The sequence below is a fragment of the Lepidochelys kempii genome, chromosome 1 (genome assembly GCF_965140285.1).
Source record: "Lepidochelys kempii isolate rLepKem1 chromosome 1, rLepKem1.hap1, whole genome shotgun sequence".
NCBI lineage: Eukaryota > Metazoa > Chordata > Testudines > Cheloniidae > Lepidochelys > Lepidochelys kempii.
In genome coordinates, this window is record NC_136380.1 from 153,949,168 (window position 1) to 153,966,791 (window position 17,624).

At 40.9% G+C, this 17,624-nt stretch overlaps 2 protein-coding genes across 5 annotated transcripts in view; one reads left to right on the top strand and one right to left on the bottom strand.

Moving 5' to 3' along the window:
- The window catches only part of USP9X (ubiquitin specific peptidase 9 X-linked), a 654,895-nt gene that overhangs the window by 294,369 nt on the left and 342,902 nt on the right, over positions 1-17,624 (top strand). The gene's annotated exons all lie outside the window — the stretch shown is intronic.
- MED14 (mediator complex subunit 14) overlaps positions 5,377-17,624 on the bottom strand; it is a 53,035-nt gene continuing 40,787 nt past the window's right edge. For all 4 annotated transcript variants that reach the window (XM_073358557.2, XM_073358577.2, XM_073358568.2 and 1 more), the window contains 7 exons: positions 15,850-16,032; positions 14,679-14,914; positions 12,983-13,162; positions 12,635-12,742; positions 12,020-12,145; positions 10,788-10,977; positions 5,377-5,982 (listed from right to left, as the gene is read on the bottom strand). In XM_073358557.2, the coding sequence (XP_073214658.1) occupies positions 5,909-5,982; positions 10,788-10,977; positions 12,020-12,145; positions 12,635-12,742; positions 12,983-13,162; positions 14,679-14,914; positions 15,850-16,032 (1,097 nt within the window). In that variant the 3' untranslated portion in view covers positions 5,377-5,908. The remainder of the gene's footprint in view (positions 5,983-10,787; positions 10,978-12,019; positions 12,146-12,634; positions 12,743-12,982; positions 13,163-14,678; positions 14,915-15,849; positions 16,033-17,624) is intronic.

Here is a 17,624-nt window from a genome sequence, read left to right on the forward strand (position 1 = left end):
CTAGCTGTTGATGGCGACAGCAAAGGTAAAAGCAGCTGGAGATCCATTTATACCGCCTGTGTTTGGAAATGGTATCCCCCTTAGATCATTTTGTGATGGAAAGAAATGACTTTAGTGACTTTTTGAAAGACTTTGGCCTCTCAATGTAAAATGCTAGCGCTCTTCGGATCTGGTCTCAGGGTAATAGTTTTAAAAAAATATTGTGTAGAGGGTGTGGCATAAGGGCCCTGTTCTCCTACTGGTCGGGCAGATGTGATAGTGACGAGAAAGGCCACCTTTAATCGAGAGGTGGAGAAACGAATGGATGGATAGTGTTGGACGGGTCCAGCAATAGAAAAAGTGGCAGGTGTCTCTGGTCCTTGACCAAACCCTTAACATTGTTGTTTAGAGGGAAGTTGTTGGGATGTTGAGGGCTGGGAAGGGAGTGGTCTCCATCTTGCAAGTCGCTGCCTCTGCGGGTCACGTTGCCTCGGAGGTTGTGTGTAAGGCGCAGATCTAGATCTTTCCATCGTCAAGTAATACCTCCGAGTGTGTGTGTGTGTGTCCCCATAGATCTGAGTCATTCGGGAGTCCCTCAAAGTGTGAAGGGACTCGTGTGTTTTGGCTGCAAACAACTTGGGGCCTTTGAACAGGACACAGCTGGTTGTACCTCTTTGGGAAAACCAGAAAGGTGGAGCCAGGAAGCTTGTTGCATTCCTATGGGCATGGCACTGAAATGTGCCGCCATGTTTGTAGAGTCCAATAAAGTTTGTAAAGTTGTGCAAACTAGGAGCTGATCCATGGATATAAACGCTTTAAATTGTTTCTTTTTGTCCTCAAGTATGTGTTCAATAAAGTCAGACATTGAGTAATCTGAGTGACTGTATTTGGCCATTATAATTTGTGATGTGCTTTATAATTTGCGATCCTAAAACCGTAGGACTGCTTAAGAGTAAGCTTTACGTCCAAAAAAGTCCAACCTTTTCCACTCCCTGTCATATGGGGTGGATCTGGAATGGTGTTGTCTGCCCCACTTGTTCACGCCCTCTACCATCACAGAGTTTGATGTGGGGTGTAAAAACAGAAATTCCATTCCCTTGGAAAGGACATAGTATTTTTTAATCTGCTCTTTTGCAGACGGGCGGAATTGTTGCTGGGATCTGCCAGATGGTCTTAGCTGGGTCCACAAGAGCCTCATTTATTGGGAGGGCAATCCTGGAGGAGGTCCAGCAACTTACGTTGGGACTCCGCAACTTCTTCCAACAGAATCTCCAGGGAATCTGCAATCCTCAGACTTGTCCTGGAACTATTTAAAGTCAATCCCCGTCATGGGTGGTGGAAGCACAATAGATTCATCTGGAGAGGAGGATGAAAAATTGGCATCTGGCATGACTTCCTAATCTGAAGTCTCCTCCAGTTCCTCGACTGCCTCTTCCAGAGGTTCAGAGGGCCCAGGTACAGAGAGTGATGGAGAATGCCTTGACCTCTCCTTGAGTGGACTGGGAGGCTTAGGGTAGTGTGGGCAGTATGCTGCTCATGGGTCCCAGTAAGGCCACTGTGGTAGAAATGACATAGGTGGCAGCATTCATGGGTGTCTGTACCATCCTTGAGTTTCAGATCTGGTATTTATGGTGCTCTGGTGGACCTCGTCTTGTAGCTGTGAGGATAGGCGAGGAGTGATGGGAGGAGAAGATTTCCCCTTCTTCATTATCATCATCCTCATTGCTAGATGAAGGGGGAGCTGATCTGGGTGGTGTGGTAAGATGGCACAATATCAAGCATGCTGGAGTAAGGTCGGAACCGAGGAGTGGAGATTCCGGTGCCAAGACTAGAAGATCTTTATGGAGAAGAAATTGCTGCGGTACCAAGAGCATCAGTACCGAGGAGGGTCTTGTCGGCCATACTGATGCCTTTACCTCAGCGAGGAGGGTCATGTACTATGTGCTGTAGAGGCAGAAGGTGGCACCAGACTGTAGCATTGCCAAGCTGCTTGGTGCCACATGTTTGAGCAACTCTGGCAGTACCAAGGTAGGTGTGATAGTTTCCCTTTAGTGCCTTTTTCCGAGCCAGCCTGCTTAGGGTCTTTGCCTCACATAGCACCCATTGTACTGGATGTTCCTGCTACCTCAGAGATGAACGGTGTTGGTGTGGTCAGTACCGATGGGGTCCGACAGTTTGGGGAACGTCTCTTTTTGGCGGATTCCTGAGGACGGGAGGTCTGAGCCCGCTTATTTGTCATCCTTTTGGCGCAGTGTTCCTCTGAGAGGGTGGTGGGGAACCTCTACCAGATGCCACCATTGGTGCTCAGTGCCCAGGAGGGGTCTGTGATTTCAGACACCAGGCACACTTTATCATGAGGAGTTTTAGCTGTAGATCTCTAGCTTTCCTGGCACAAGGAAAGTATGGCAGTATGAGCACTTCTATGGTAGGTCTCGCTCCCCAAGACAGCAGAGACATTGTGAGTGCCCATCAGACCCCAGGATTGAGGACTGGCAAGTGAGGCAACATTTAAAACCCGGAGAGCCAGGCATGAGGGAGGCTAACTATACTACACTAAGATGTAGCCTAATAACTGAAACTTAAATTCCTAAGAATAAAAACAAAAAAAAATAAGAACAGGGAAGACATAGGGTAATAAATTAAACTATTAACTATTGATTAACTAACTAGTATTCTAAAATTAAAGATAGACTAAGATTAGCTCAGAGGTGCTGCCAATTGTTAAATCTCAAGCCCACGGCGGCAGCGAAGAAACGGAGGGAGGGTTGGTCGCACAGCACTATGTAACCACCTGAGATGGCGTGAGACAGGGACAGCACATGTGTGACCCAACCAGGCACTGGAGAATTTTAGTAGCAATTACAAATGCACGGGCGCAGATTCACCTAAAGTGGAGAGCCCACAGGGACCCTCCTCAAAGAACATCAGCAGTTTGCATGTGCTCAGTGGAGACTTGCTAGAGCTTAACAGATAACCTCTATGAAGATCCTATCATCACTGAGCATGCTCCATCTCCTCACAGCTCTTACACATGCAACATCTTCAGAGCTGCTAGGCTTACTCCAGGCTAAAGGAGCAAAGCCACACTTTCACAGCTGCTTAGGGTTAGGGTATCAGAACTGAGAGCAGGGAGCCCATCCCTCCTGTGCTCACAGTGACCTCCTGCTGGCACCAAGGCATCAAGGAGGATGAAGCTTCCTGATTCAAATGCAGACAAGATTCAGACATAGGGTGTTGTGGGGGGGGGGGGGGTAGATTGGGACAAGAAGCCTGGTCAATAGAGACTGGGACTTGAGGCTGACAGGACAACTGGTAACTAATGGAGCAAGGAGAGAGAGGTGACAACAAGCTGGGATGTGGGGGGAGAGACTGGAAGCTGGAGGAGGAGACTGGGAGCCAGAAGGGACAGGGAGCATGAGTGGAGAAGGGAGAGACAAACTGGGGGATTGGAGAGTGAACTGGCAAAGGCTAGGCAAGGAGACTGGGACAAGGCACTTGGAGGAGCAAGACTAGGATTTACTGGCAAGGAGAATGGACTAGGATCAGAAGCCTAAAGAGTAGAGACTGGGGACTTTGAGTGGCGGGGCGCAGAGAGGAGAAAAACAGATTGGAGATGATGGGCCAGGAGTCAAGCCTAGGGTGGATGAGCAGAGTCTGTGCCCACTGGAGCACATTCCGCTCCAGAACATGGAATGGAAGCCTGAATCTCACGATTCCTCTGCTGTCAGCAAATATCTGTGAAACCCATTTTTAATGTTGCAAAGCAAAGCAAAGCACTCAGAAGTTAGGAAATACCAGAGTTAAGGTTGCCTGTGAAACCTTAATTCAGCCCCCTATGTTTCCATTGTTTATCTCATTCTTGTGTCAGTAGGCAGCTTTGTCTGAAACAGAGTCAGAAAGTAGCAGAAAGTGCTGTGCTCCCAGGCAGTATTCTCAGTTACTCAAATGGACAGCCAAACCTTTCCATAACAATAATGCTCTGTGTGACAAGTGGGTGTAAGTGTCTTTCTAAAGTGCTCGGCCCATCCAAAGCCCTCTGCCTCACAGCACTCCCGTCCCTGAACATTAGTAAAACAGTGATCACATCCCCTTCTCCAGAAACTGGTTCCTTAGGGCAGGCAGCTAGTGAATATGGGAATTATTATACCATGAATAGTAACCTAGTCTAGTATCTGATGTAATGCTTTTTCAGCTCCATGAGTTCTGTTCTACTGCAGACATCTTTAGTGCATCCCTCATCTAGTTTCTAATTTCAACCTACATGTGAAGGCAGGAGTTGAATAAACTAGGTTAAAAGTTTCAAGTGTAGAGAGTTTAACCATCTTTTACATAATAGATAAATACAAGAGAAAGGGACCAATATACACAGAAGGAATAAAAAAAATAGCTGAAATTTGAAGCCGTAACCAACGTGAAGGATGTTCCAGATAGCAGGAACTTGAGAGGAGATGGCTCTTCCACCAAAACAGATGCATGTAGAAAGCCCAGGAAGCTGCTGCTAAAGAGAAAGGAGTAAAAACACAAAGTCCATAAAGCAGGCATGAGTAAATCCACGGAGCATTTTTAAAATTAGTTTGGAATTGATTCTTAAGATGAATGGGTAGTCATAGAACTATTTGAGAATCTTCATTAAGACTGACAAACTTTTTCATACCTTCCTTTTACTTTCCAGTTTCCCAATGTAGTGTCCAACTTGAGAAGTTAAACATGAAGTTATTTCTTCACTTTTCTTAGTCAACTTCAGCTCTCCTGAATCAGTTTGTCCAACTTCACTGAACACAATTTGAAAAAAGATGGCTTTGTAATTCTTCTACTTCTCCTCCTTTCACCATCTGACCCCTATTCAAACATTATATGTAAAATTAAGGATTTAAATAGTAACAGCAGTGGGGGGAGAAGGGGGGTCCTTAAAATGAAAGGCAGAACAAGAATGCAGGAGCACTGAGTAAACATGCCTACTCCCACTATATCATGTGGCCTTTGCTACGTATATGTGGCTTCTTTTCACTTTGATAAAAACAAACTAAAATTATATTTTAAATAATGTTTATAAACTAGAATTGATACACTAAGTACGTACAGTTTCCTTAAGATTTAAAAATAATCAGAATTATTGGCAGAGTGAAGAAGTCATTGTTGGGGAGCAAAATTATTTCTTCCACAGGGTTGGGGTCAGAGAAAGGATGGGGCCAAAAACACAAACAGCCATGTAGGAGATAAGGCAAATGATCTGAAGTGGCTGAAAAAAACCTGATAGTATTTTTAATTATAAAATGTGTCACATCTAAGACAATAACATGTATATCAAATTCTAGTCAAACATTTTACAACAATTCAATTCCTAAAGTGATACAACAGAAAGAAGGAGAGAAGTTCATGGAAATCATACAATCTCAGTTTAAGGTTTTTATCTAGTTTATTAAATATTGCTTTTTGGGGTCATGTTTACAACAAGCCCAAATAATTTGTTTAAAGATTCAAAGCAGTAATATTAAAATACAGTTTCAATATAAAGTTTGTCACAGTTTTACAGTATTCAAAATGACAGATCTGTCTTAAAAAAAAACCCAAGTCTATTACACCAAAACATAACAAAAAAAACAAAACAAACAAGTTTGGCATTTTCATAATCTTAGTATAAAACAGAATATTAAATCTATTAGCGGCAAGCTGACACTTTAATCTATTACCTAGTCTGAAATGTATCCCTTAAAACACACTATACAAGAGCACTATATAAAAGTTATGTTGATGATCATTTGATGAAAGTGCATCCCTGAAAGTTTCCCAGTTTAATATATTTAGCTCTTTAAAAAAAACGCAACATGTCAAAATGTCCTTTTCTCCTTTTTTTAATTGAAGGCTTTACTTCAGAGATTGAGATTTTTGCTGCTGAGTCTCTTGTTTTTCAGCCTTGTTTTAAAAGTCTCTATGGGCGCCCACCAGGGGTTAGGGCAAGATTAACCATTAAATCACGAACAGCTCCAAATATTGTGCATTCACCTGGAAAAGGAAAAAAAATACAAGTTAGCATGACAGAGAAAAAAAAATGAATTAACAATCAGGGGTTAATTTAATTTGTAACAAGCAAGCAAAGTATGCTACTCAAGCTCGCTCCACGCTGGGGCTCACACAGTACTTTCTGATTTTTAAATACTGTGTAATACTTTAACATAGTCTAAACAACTGCAATTTACCCATACTGGCTGATTACCAGCATAAAAGCATTGTTTAGACTATGGTTTTAGCCTTAGAAGGGAAAGAGCCTTAAAGACAGTGCTAATTAAGACTTGCAAATTCCACTGACCTCAAGGACATTGCCTGCATGAATATGTCATTTCAGGAATATTGTTTTTGTACCTCTGGTACAAGTTTCCAAACCCATTCACTCCAACAGTTAGAATTTGTGAATATGTCAGGTAAAGTAATTTCAGCTTGAATTTCTCAGCACAGTCTCTGGCCAGCCATGAATCTGCCAGAAACTAGTGGTAGCTAGTATTAAGGCTTTAATACCTTTTGAGTCTCATGAATCCATGGGATGATTTATCATACAAGGAATTTCTAGTTCTTCTGTAACCTGTTCATAAAAAGCTTACACGTGCTGCATCTGACCACATTTGGTTTCATAAAAACTTCAAGAAATTGACAGAAGTTTACATAGAGTAGCTGATTAAGAAACCCAAGAAGTTTGAAACTAGTGCTGGGTGGGAAATGGTTTCCTATCCCACAAGAATTTAAGATGTCAAAAAAAATTCCCATCCTAAAAATCAGGATAAAAAGGCAAAGTCAAAATGCAAAAAAGTTTTAGATGGGATCAACTGAAACTCCCCCCACTTAAGTTAACTTAAATTTTGAAGTGAAAAGTCATTTCAACACAAAACATGAAACTGTTGTTTCAAAAATGTCAAAGTGGGACATGACAATTTCAAAATTTCTCAAATTTTTTTTGAAATGGGAAAATTCTTCAAAATCAACCCTTTCTCATGAACAGTTTCAACAAACCAACATTTTCAGCAACAAGTTCCCAGAAATGTCCCTATTTGAAACCTCTTATGCAGATCAATTTCAATGACCTCAACAGTTGTTTTAGAAGAATTTGACAAAAATATAAAAATATATAAACCACCACAAGCCAAGGTCAAGAAATTTTCATCTTTATTCCAGCAAGACTCCACATCTCAGGCCACACAGTTCTCCAATTCCTTTCCATCAGGAAATGTACAGTGAAGGATATGGTACAATTAAAAAAAAAAAAAAAAAAAAAAAGAGTTTAAAACAATATGTTTTTGCCTAGTCAGGTTTTTTGGGCTGCATTCTTCCTCTCCACTTAACTTTGGGCTACTTAAGCAGTGTCAATTAAGATCTGTTATGTTCTGCTGCCGAGGGATGATGGTGTGATCTAAGTGATTAGAGCCAAGTGCTCTGGGAGCCATTAATCCTGACTGCTGAACCAAACAGTCACAGCATGACTTTGGACATGTCATTATCGACTTGCACCGTACATCCAGCTGCAAAAATTGGCTAAGTAAAATGCAGTACCACAGTGAAAATCAGATATTCAGAAAAGATTAGCTCAGGTGAAGTGTAATAAAAAAAACTGAAGTGTTTGAAGGCCTTGGCCCTACAAGCTCCTCCACATAGGCAAACCCTGGCATCCCCACAGGGTCCAGAGCAGCTTGCAGGACCAAGGCACAAGCTTAACCACATTGGTCCACAAAATACTGTTTCTCTTGGGATTCTCTGCCTTTTTTCAATGTAAGGTTAATCTTTTACTGAACAATTGGTATTTGATTTCCTTTTGGGGAGGTGGGGTGGAAGTCTTTCCTGGAAGAGATTCACTGTGTATTCACCAGGAGTTAATGTTTCAGGAAACAAAGATTTAGGCAGTGTTTAACAATAGGTACCTGAAAATAAAACTCTGCCAAAAAAGTCACTTTTCAGTTACTAGCATTTTATTAAAAGGAAAATGAAGTTGAGTACAAAATACTCTCTCACAAAAAGAGAGAGCAAGGTAAAAGATACAGCCAAAATGAGGCAACACTGATTATAGTATACAATAAGTGTAAATAGTACCATAAGTGTTACTTTATGGATTTTTAATCAGTTCATCTCATTTGTCCCATCCTCTCTCAAATATTTCAGTTGTGAGCATAACACAGGTAAGTCAGTCTTGCCATTTCCTGCCATTTTTATTGCTGCAAATCACATTCCTAGTGTGCATGTTTTTGTAACCACAAGGATGGAACATTTATCAGCTATAGTCACAATCATTCAGACAATAGGTATTTGTCTTTGTTGAAATTAAACAATTTGAGGCATTTTCCTAAACCATATTTATGAATACAGTCTTGCAAAAACTATAGTTTTCTGACAATGGATCAGAAGTAGGTGCTAGAATACAGGGAGTGCAATTCTCCTTCCTTGGCTAAAACCAGGCAGGAAGCTCTTCCTCTTTGCCCTGGCATAGGGAGTCCCCATTCCACTCTGGCTGGTATGGTGAAAATTTCACCAAGCTGGGGAATAGGTTTTTCGCAGGAGTGGGTGGGTGAGATTCTGTGGCCTGCGTTGTGCAGGAGGTCGGACTAGATGATCATAGTGGTCCCTTCTGACCTTAGCATCTATGAATCTAAAGTGAGAACAGCAGAAGGAGCTAGTGCCTTGCTGGGAAGTTTCTGGGTCTCCCAATCCTTCCAACCAGTAGGTGGAGCTACAATAGCATTTGTCAAAAGTGATGTCCCAGCTAGGAAACCCCTCTTCACTCCTCCTGTAAAAAGAGATCTGTCCCCAACTAGCTATTCCTCTCCTTCACTGGGGAAAGGTATAACCTCTCCTACCCCTCCAAACAGACAAAAGGAGAACACTCTCCACCCAGCTATACATCTTTCCAAAGGTCTTATATTTTTTAAATGGCAGCAAATTGCATCAAACATTTCAAAAGTTTCCAGCAGAGGGACCCCCCCAACCCCCAACTTTTTTTTTTTTTTTTAAACACACATCAATACAGACACTATATGCTGGTAGAAATGGGGCTGGTGTACACAGGAATGTCCCCTACCCTACTCCACATATTTCCTTGACTGGATAGGATCCTACTTGAGGACATGGGCTTCTTTCAGATACACTTTTTTCTTGTCCCCATTCTGTTCCATGAGCTGTGTCCCATCTCATTACATCAAGATCTATAGTGACAGCTACAAAAACTGGTGAGCTCCACCCTCCTATCATGATCAATTTACCAAAGAACAGATATCTCAATTTTGGACATTCCAAGTAGCTTTGAAGATTGTTCCCTATGCCGTGGCATTCCAACAATATTTTAATGTGGATTTCATTTAATCATAACTTCAGGAACTGAGGTACTCCAGTTAGGCTCGGAGAAATATCCATATTTTTCCCCACTAGTACTCAACAAGAGAGAACTTGCACTTCTGAGACATTCAGTTAACTTTGTTTTTTGAAGGAGTGCTATTTACCCAACTGAGCATTCCAATCTATTGTGTACAGAAATATTGTGGGTAAAACTCCTTGTAAAAAAATATTTATCACTGTGTAAGATGTTATTCCAAAACATCAAGATCATTACCTATTAACTTTAAACAATTATGTTTGGTTAGTTAAGTAGAACAAACATGTCCTGTTATACGTAACATCATGCTCAGTAATAAAGTGCCCAAACCTGTTTATCTTTAAATCTACAAATGGGGAGATGGTGCAGGCCTGAGATCTCTCACACACGGCTCTTGGAAAAATGAAATTGCAAGTTCAAAGTTATCTCAGAGTTCAATTGCCCTCTTTCTCATCCTGCTAGTTCTCAGAAAGGGTCTAACACAGGATAAGAGTCAAGCCACAGAAAGAATTAAAGTAGAGGATCCCATGAGGTCTGGGAAGCCTTGCCCAAGCCTTGTTTGTTTTCCCCCCTACTCATCTACATTGCTATTAAGTTTAATATAACAGAAGATGCAATATTAATGTGACCGTGGCATGATTTTCATAAAAATAGGCACATCCCTAGCAATTTAAGATGTTAACATTCTAAAATTCTGTCACTCCAAATGAAGCATCAAGTATAACAAAAGTATTGTGAATTAGATTAAGATATATAAATACTTAGAACAGAAGCAGAATTCAGCCTTTGAGTTCACCATTTAAACCCTATCGCTGGTGTGTTTTAAAAAACACTTTTTTTTAGTGGTTAAATAAAAACGTTGCAGCAAAATTGAAACAATTTTCATTCCTAGGAACAACTTACATGCAAGAGCTTCACAGCACATTTGGTAGAAAGTGAAAGTTTTCACTGCACCCATGACAACACTGGTAAAGCGTACATTCAGCAAACAATCTCTCCGATCATTTTTCATTCTTCACGATACACGGACAGTGTTTGATCAGGGCTTTAATATATCTTTATGCTATTCTATGGAAATGGTTTATTAATCTATGGTAAACCATGAAATCAGATGTTTTACCACAGCTTTAAAATTGTTATTTACACTGAGTCCACTCATGAACACTATGTTGCTGTGACTGCAGTAGCATAAGCCATGTCAAAATACATGCATTCTACCTCCTAGACAAACAGTAGACTAGCTTGTGCCATTAATACAACCCTCTAGCACAAATGACTGGTATGGTCTCAATAGTACTCAACAACACATAAATTAACCCTATGGGGACCTGAAGATCATCTCAAGAAAGGCTGATCAATCCTCTCTCCACACAGACATGCATTACAAATCACTAAAACTAAATCCCACTTATTCTTAAGTCTGAATACTTCTTGAGTTCTGTCTACTGGATATGTACAGTACCTGGTCGTGGAGAATTCAGTTCTGCAAACCTCTTTAGAATACTGCTAACCAACATGGGAGCAGCAACGGAAGAGTTCTGCTGCCTGGGAATGTCTGCCTGTTGCGTTGTACCCGAAGCCATATCATAAATTATTGGGACAATAATGCTAACGGCTTCCTGTGGGACTGTAGTTTTCTGTGTTAACTGAAGCTGTGGGTAAAACAAAAACGATAAAGAGTGCATTAAGATGAAAACAGTATTTTTCAGACATACACATAATGTTAGGATAGTTGCCTTGCTACTGCAAGCCCTAGCTTGTGGTCAGGTCTTTTTTTATTTAATTTCCTTTTAAATTATCTCTATGTGGGGAGCACTTTCAATACAGTAACACACAAAATCTAGGTTTCACATAAAGATTCTATACCTAAGAAAAAGTATTGAAGTAAAACGAATTGTGGCCATAGCTTTCCACATTGTCTTCATCCTACTGCATATACACAATAAATTCTTCCCGTTTTATATGAGCCCACTGTCCAAAACGGAACCGCTCATTGCAGCAAAACTTCTAAACATTTCTAGGCCTATATTTTATACACATCTCATATTTCACAGATAACAGCTCAATAATTAGGAATAATCTACATCCAGTCTCAAGACACTATAGTTGAGATAACCTCCTAAGGACCCATTCGCACTGCCAGTACAACTGATTTTGTAACTGGTTGAAGGCACCATCATCTAAGCCTGACGATTAACACAGTTCAGTTTGTGTCCACACAGTGGCTCTCCTGACATCACACCACATTTGTATCGCAACATTCTGGGAAAATGCAAGCAACTATCCCATAGTGTTTCAGCAAAGAACAGAAAGACCAGAGGACACGAATACAGAATGGCACCAGCAGTGCATGAAGAAATGAATTTTAGGATACTTTATCACAGCATCTCCAGAGAGGAAGGAAGACGACTAAACAAACAAGGTACGCAGGAATAGTTCTGGGGTCATAGCCACAGAAAGGGAAAAAGTGTGCTGAACGAGTGATAGAAAAAAAACCCCCAGTATGCGACCCTAGGCTTCTTGCAACAGCAACATTTTTAGCTACCATGGTTACTAGCCAAGAGTAGCCATGCTATGTGCAGACAGAAGCCAGGTTTAGAGAACTGACCCTTCTACTAGCTGGTTAGTAACACTGCTCTTCTTTCAGACCCTGTCCACACGGCAGCTTTTAATAAAGACAGCTATTATACTTACGAAAAACAACATTTTGGATTTCAGCACAACAGCAGGTGTTCCTGGAGGTGCAATTGGTGGGGCACTGGGAGGAATCGTTAAACAAAACTGCACATTCCATTTCAATTGGCTTGCTTGATCAGGGAACTGTTTTAAAAACATGCCACAGAGAACATGATAAAGCAAGGCACATTAAGGTAACATATGTTTGACTACTGTAGCATGTTGGTACTGTTAAATGACACTTAAGCTAGACTCTTCAAGCTTTCAGACGATTTCACATTTAATATAAATATAATTAAGAGTTAACTAATCTCCTCTTGCTACGAGAATGGTTCAGTGAATCTACACTGAGATAGCAATGAAATAATACTATACACACACACAGTTGTGTTATCTTCATCAAATGCTTAGCGTCTAGGGAGAGGACAAGTTTTTGTTGACCTCTTCGTAAGAAGCACAGTGAACACATCTTTATTGAATTTATGCATTTAATATTACATTCTGTATCTTCATTTACACTACAAGGTGGAACTCATTCTGCAGTCACAAACAAACAGATTTTTATTATTTTAAGCACAGACTTAGAGTTCAGTAGTCTAAATATTGTCAATAAAGTTAAAAAAAGTAACTTACCAACTCCAGTTTCATGATGTGTACACAGTCCCTGAGGATATGTGTAGGAGCTCCTAGTAGTTTTGTAAAGGCTATTAGCGTGTTTGCTTTAAATGGTGGTCCTGCAACCTACAGTAATACAATACCAATTAGTACGGTCCATCGAGATCAAAATTGGTCCATTTGCTATGTATATAGCACCACAACTGTGCATAGCTGTTAATCTCTACTCTTATCCTGCAGCCCTTATTCTCATCACTAGTTCCACTGATATCAAGAGAATTACTCATGAATAAGAGCTGCAAAATAGGCCAATATTAAAGTGACATTCAAAACAAGACATTGAATGTTAGTAGTTTAAGTACATACTCTTGTTTCAAAGAATTTCTCCAAAACTTGTAGCTCCTCTGGCTTCCATTGTCCTGCATTTTCAGGTGTTACTTTTAGCTGCAAAGTCTGGTTGGTTTTCGGATTAAGGGCAACCCTGCACTTCAGTGCATCTGTCTTAAACATTATTACACCTGGTTCATTGGAGTTTATTAGCTGTAGCTGTATGAACAGAAACAACACATCTAATTAGTACTTCTTGGAGCAGGAGAAAAACAAACTCACTCCTCAGACCCCCACAAAAATTTTTGAAGGTTATTTCTTTTAATAAGAATACCAATTAAGTTTTGGCCATATAAAAACATCACCTTCGAGAATAATACAGTGCTAGATCCCAGCCCCAACTCTGCTCCTTTTGCATTCGTCTGGAAGCACAAAGGAGTAGAAACTGACCTCCTCTCCACAGCTGTTGCTTACTTCAGCGTGGAGGGAATCTTCAGCACTTCCTCCCCATCCCTAGGGCTAAGGGTATAGCTAAAGCATGCTGAGTTCTGGTCATTTCCAGCTGTTGGGGGGGGGGGGGGGGGGAGGAGGGGAGGGAAGAGGAAGGGGAAGGGGAAGGGGAGAAGAGACTCCTTGGAATGTACAGCCAGCTGGAAAAGTTCAGAGCAGCCCCAAGCCTGCTCCATGCACCACTTAGGAGTAAAACCATCCCCAAGATCAGGGATCCATAATCTGACACCATAATGGTTCTCCACCCCAACCTGCTGCACCTGGGGGGACTGGGTATCAGAGGATCTGGGCCCCAATCATCATCTTTTATTTATTCATTTTTTTTTCCAAAGAACAGCTATCACGTTATACGGCTGCACAGGTTTTCCTTTTTGGGGGAGGGGGGGTAGGGGGAAGGGCAAGAGGGAAGGGAGGAGAAATCACACAATATTTTGCATACAGCTAGGAAGGGTCATTTATCAAGAACTCAGATACTACTGTGATGGAAACATGTAAATGCCTACACAGAGGGACCAGATATTTACTGTAGTCAGATAAGTAGGAGACTCCACACCTAGAAGTGTGGGATTCCCTGAAGTTAAAGACTTCAGAATACGGTCAGCCTAACTTTGAAGGGGATTTAATTCTGTGTTAAACTGCATTAATAGACTGATACACTACTGTTTTACTTTGCCAACAGCATGAATAGCATAAGCAAGAAAGTTAAAATGTAAGTTTGAGATCCTCCATATTTATATAGAGATTTACTAGCATTAATTAAGCCCTCACACCCCTCCACCCAGATATGAGGGTTAGGCAAGTATTACGCCCATCATACTGATGAAAAGAACTGAGGCAGGGAGATTCAGAACTTTTTCTTAAGTTCATTCTTGAGTCAGTGAGAGAGCCAGGAATAGAACACAAAGGAATCCTGACTTTTCAACCCCTACTCTAATCATTGGACTTCATTTATTCTAGATTTATTATACACAGTTGTTCAAAATGGATGCTGAAGGTGTATGGTGTTCCAACTAGAAAGTTGGAAACATATATTAGCAGCAACATTCTGGATATCTGCTCTTACTTTCTCTTTTTCTCAGATGCTGAAAGCAATTACAATTCAGACAGAATAGTCTGTGATTTCTTATGAACCAGACCTACAATGCAAGCATGTGACAAACACCTATTAAGAAATTTACACTTGAAAGTCAATACTTAGGGAGTTACCAATTAATCATTTAAGTACCGTTTCTTGCTGGATGATCCTCTGAAGGTGTCGCCTCATAATAACTGATCCAAGGAATCGCTCTAAAGGGGAGCAAAGATAGCTACCAGCTAGTCCTGGTACAAGCCCAGGAGTAGGAGAGGGCAGCAGTAGAATATTCAAGGCACTGTGAGTGAGGATCGTGGGGATAGATGCAGCCCAGGAGCGCTGAGGTAGTTTACGAGGCGGAGGCATATTAGTTGGCATTGTTTGGGAACCTGATGGAAATAGAAAAATTCTCCCTTATTGAAAGTGTACAGAGTTTGACTGCACGTTATGTTTTCAAATTTTTGGAAGATACTGTACAAAATAGTAACAAAGATGACAGTCCTTGCCCCAGGGAGCTCACATGGTGTCAGACAGCATGGAACTGATGGACAAAACCCAGAAGTAAATGGGAATGGGTTTGGAGGAAAAGGTAACAACAAAACTAATAGCATTACCATGAAAGCGGAAGTTTCATCTTGCCAACTTCATATATTGAATGACTAATTTTTGCTTTATCTTCCCAGTTAGCTCCTCCTCAAGGGAATTTACAGCACTAGCTGCCATATAACATAGGCCCAGCTATAGCAACAAAGTCAAGTAGTTATGGCGGTTATACTCAACCCATGCAGAGAATCTCAGTAATGTTAGCAACTAGTATATTGGTCCTTTTTTCTCTCCCAAGCATCAGAGGTTAGGGGTGAGCCAGCAGATGGCAACTTTGTACTCAAACAGTGGGCAGAAGTGATCAAGAAGTATAGTTAAATCAATCTTGCCAAGATCATTTTACAGTGTTGATGTGATATTTTACTATTCTTGTACTCATATGTACTTTCAGATCTTCTTCACATTGCTGCTATTCATCTGGACTTCTCCTCACCTTGAGGTATCAAAGGCTTAAACACAAATATTCAATATCAACAGCTCAGTAAATAAACAAAAAACCAGATAAAAACAGATCCAGTGCTAACCATGATTTGACTTGCTTTCCATTTTTTATTAATTATTTAAGACTCACACTGGGTCAGAATAAATGCATATATGTAGCAAAGTATTATTTTACTACTAAAGGGTAGCAGATAAAAATAAGGAATGCTACAAAAGAGATGGAACAAGAAATATTAACTTTAAGTGCGTCACAATTATAATACTGTTAAATATAACTTACTTGTTCCAGCTCGTGGGGAATGAGAGGCATCCGGGACTGGAGAATGGAGAGAAGGATTGGCTGGTGACATTCCAGGCATGCGTGCAGCTGGTGAGGGACCAGACACTTGAGGAGATCCCGGCCAATTCCCTGCACGCTGACTGGGCGACATCATTGTGTAGGGTGAACTAGGGTCTATGGTACCTGTGAAATTCTCAAGGTTATTTTTTAATTAAAGCTTTTCTTAAGTCGCAGAAAATATGGCTCACACACAATGCTTTCAAACGAAGTATTCAAAAACTCCGTTTAAAATACCAATATGACACAGCATCCTTTTATCTCACACTCCATCTGTAAGATGTAAGCATTTTAAAGAATTAAATTTAAAATACAAGTTTACATACTTATTACTTTGCCTTTAAATTCTATTAGTTATTAACTAGATTCTTCAAAGGGATCCTTCCATACAGAGTCCCACTGGACTATAGCAGATCTCTACCTCCCACTAGCTGTATGAAAGCTGGACATAATGAAAGACAAAGGGTGTAGTTTACTCGGGAAAATGCCTCAGTAACTTCACTTCACTGCAGTAAAGTTCCATAATAAAATCCATTTGTGTATACTTCTAATAACAAATCAGATTATAATGTCTACAACAGATTGTTTCTCAGTTACTTGACTGATATGCTGAAAAATAAATCCACTCTTAATTTTTGGTGATTTAAGTAGTAGTGGTGTTATCGAGAGCAGAATCTAATGTGCTGTAATTATAGCAGAAGTAATTTGAATAGAGTTTTCCAAGTAATTAAATAACTGAAGTGGGGGGAAGGATCAGTTGCACTTTTTTGTGCACTGTAAAACAACAAGACTTGGTAAACAATTTTCAAGTTTTAAGTTACTGAATCTCTTTAGCCTGTTCGCAATTACTTCCCTTTTTCATTCAAGCTGCATGTGAAGGTAATTAACAGAAGTTGTTTTACATTTAAAGATACAGGGTAAAGTAATTAAATTCAGCTGAAACCATGGCCTCTTAGTGATACTGCATGATAGTCTAGGTCAATTTTCCACATATTAGTAAGGGGCAGTGAGTGATTGGTACAGTAACTGCTCACTTAATGTCATCCCAGTTAACGTTGTTTTGTTGTTACATTGCTGATCTATTAGAGAACATACTCATTTAAAGTTGTACAATGTTTGCTTATAACATTGTTTGGCCGTGGGGGCTTGGAACCAGGGTGGCCTCCCCATCAGCTCCCCTTCACCCCCGCAGCGCCTCCCGCCTGCCAGCAGGCAGCCCCACAGATCAGCAACTCCGCCCTCCCTCCCCGCACCTCCCACCTGCAGCAATCAGCGGATTCTCAGCATTCAGGAGGCTCTGGGGAGAGGGGGAAGGAGCAAGGACACCGTGTGTAGCGTTCCCTGCCCCCCTGAACCTCCTGAATGCCCCGAAACAGCTGATTGCTGTGGGTGGGAGGCACAGGGAGGGAGCGGTCTGTGGCATTCAGGAGGCTGGGGGGGGAGGGGAAAGGCCACAGCATGCTCGGGGAGAGGAGCTGGAGCACCCCCAGGCACTTTGGAAAGAACAGCAAGAGGATCAACTGGACGATCCACCCTCTGACTCCACTACCTCAACCAAGCTTCACAATCATCATTGCTGAGTACAGTATTAAATTGTTTGTTTAAAAAACGTATACTGTATGTGTATATAATGTCTGTTGTCAGGCAAAAAATTTTTCCCTAACATCTCCGCCCCCCAATTTACATAAATTCTTATGGGGAAATTGGATTTGCTTAAC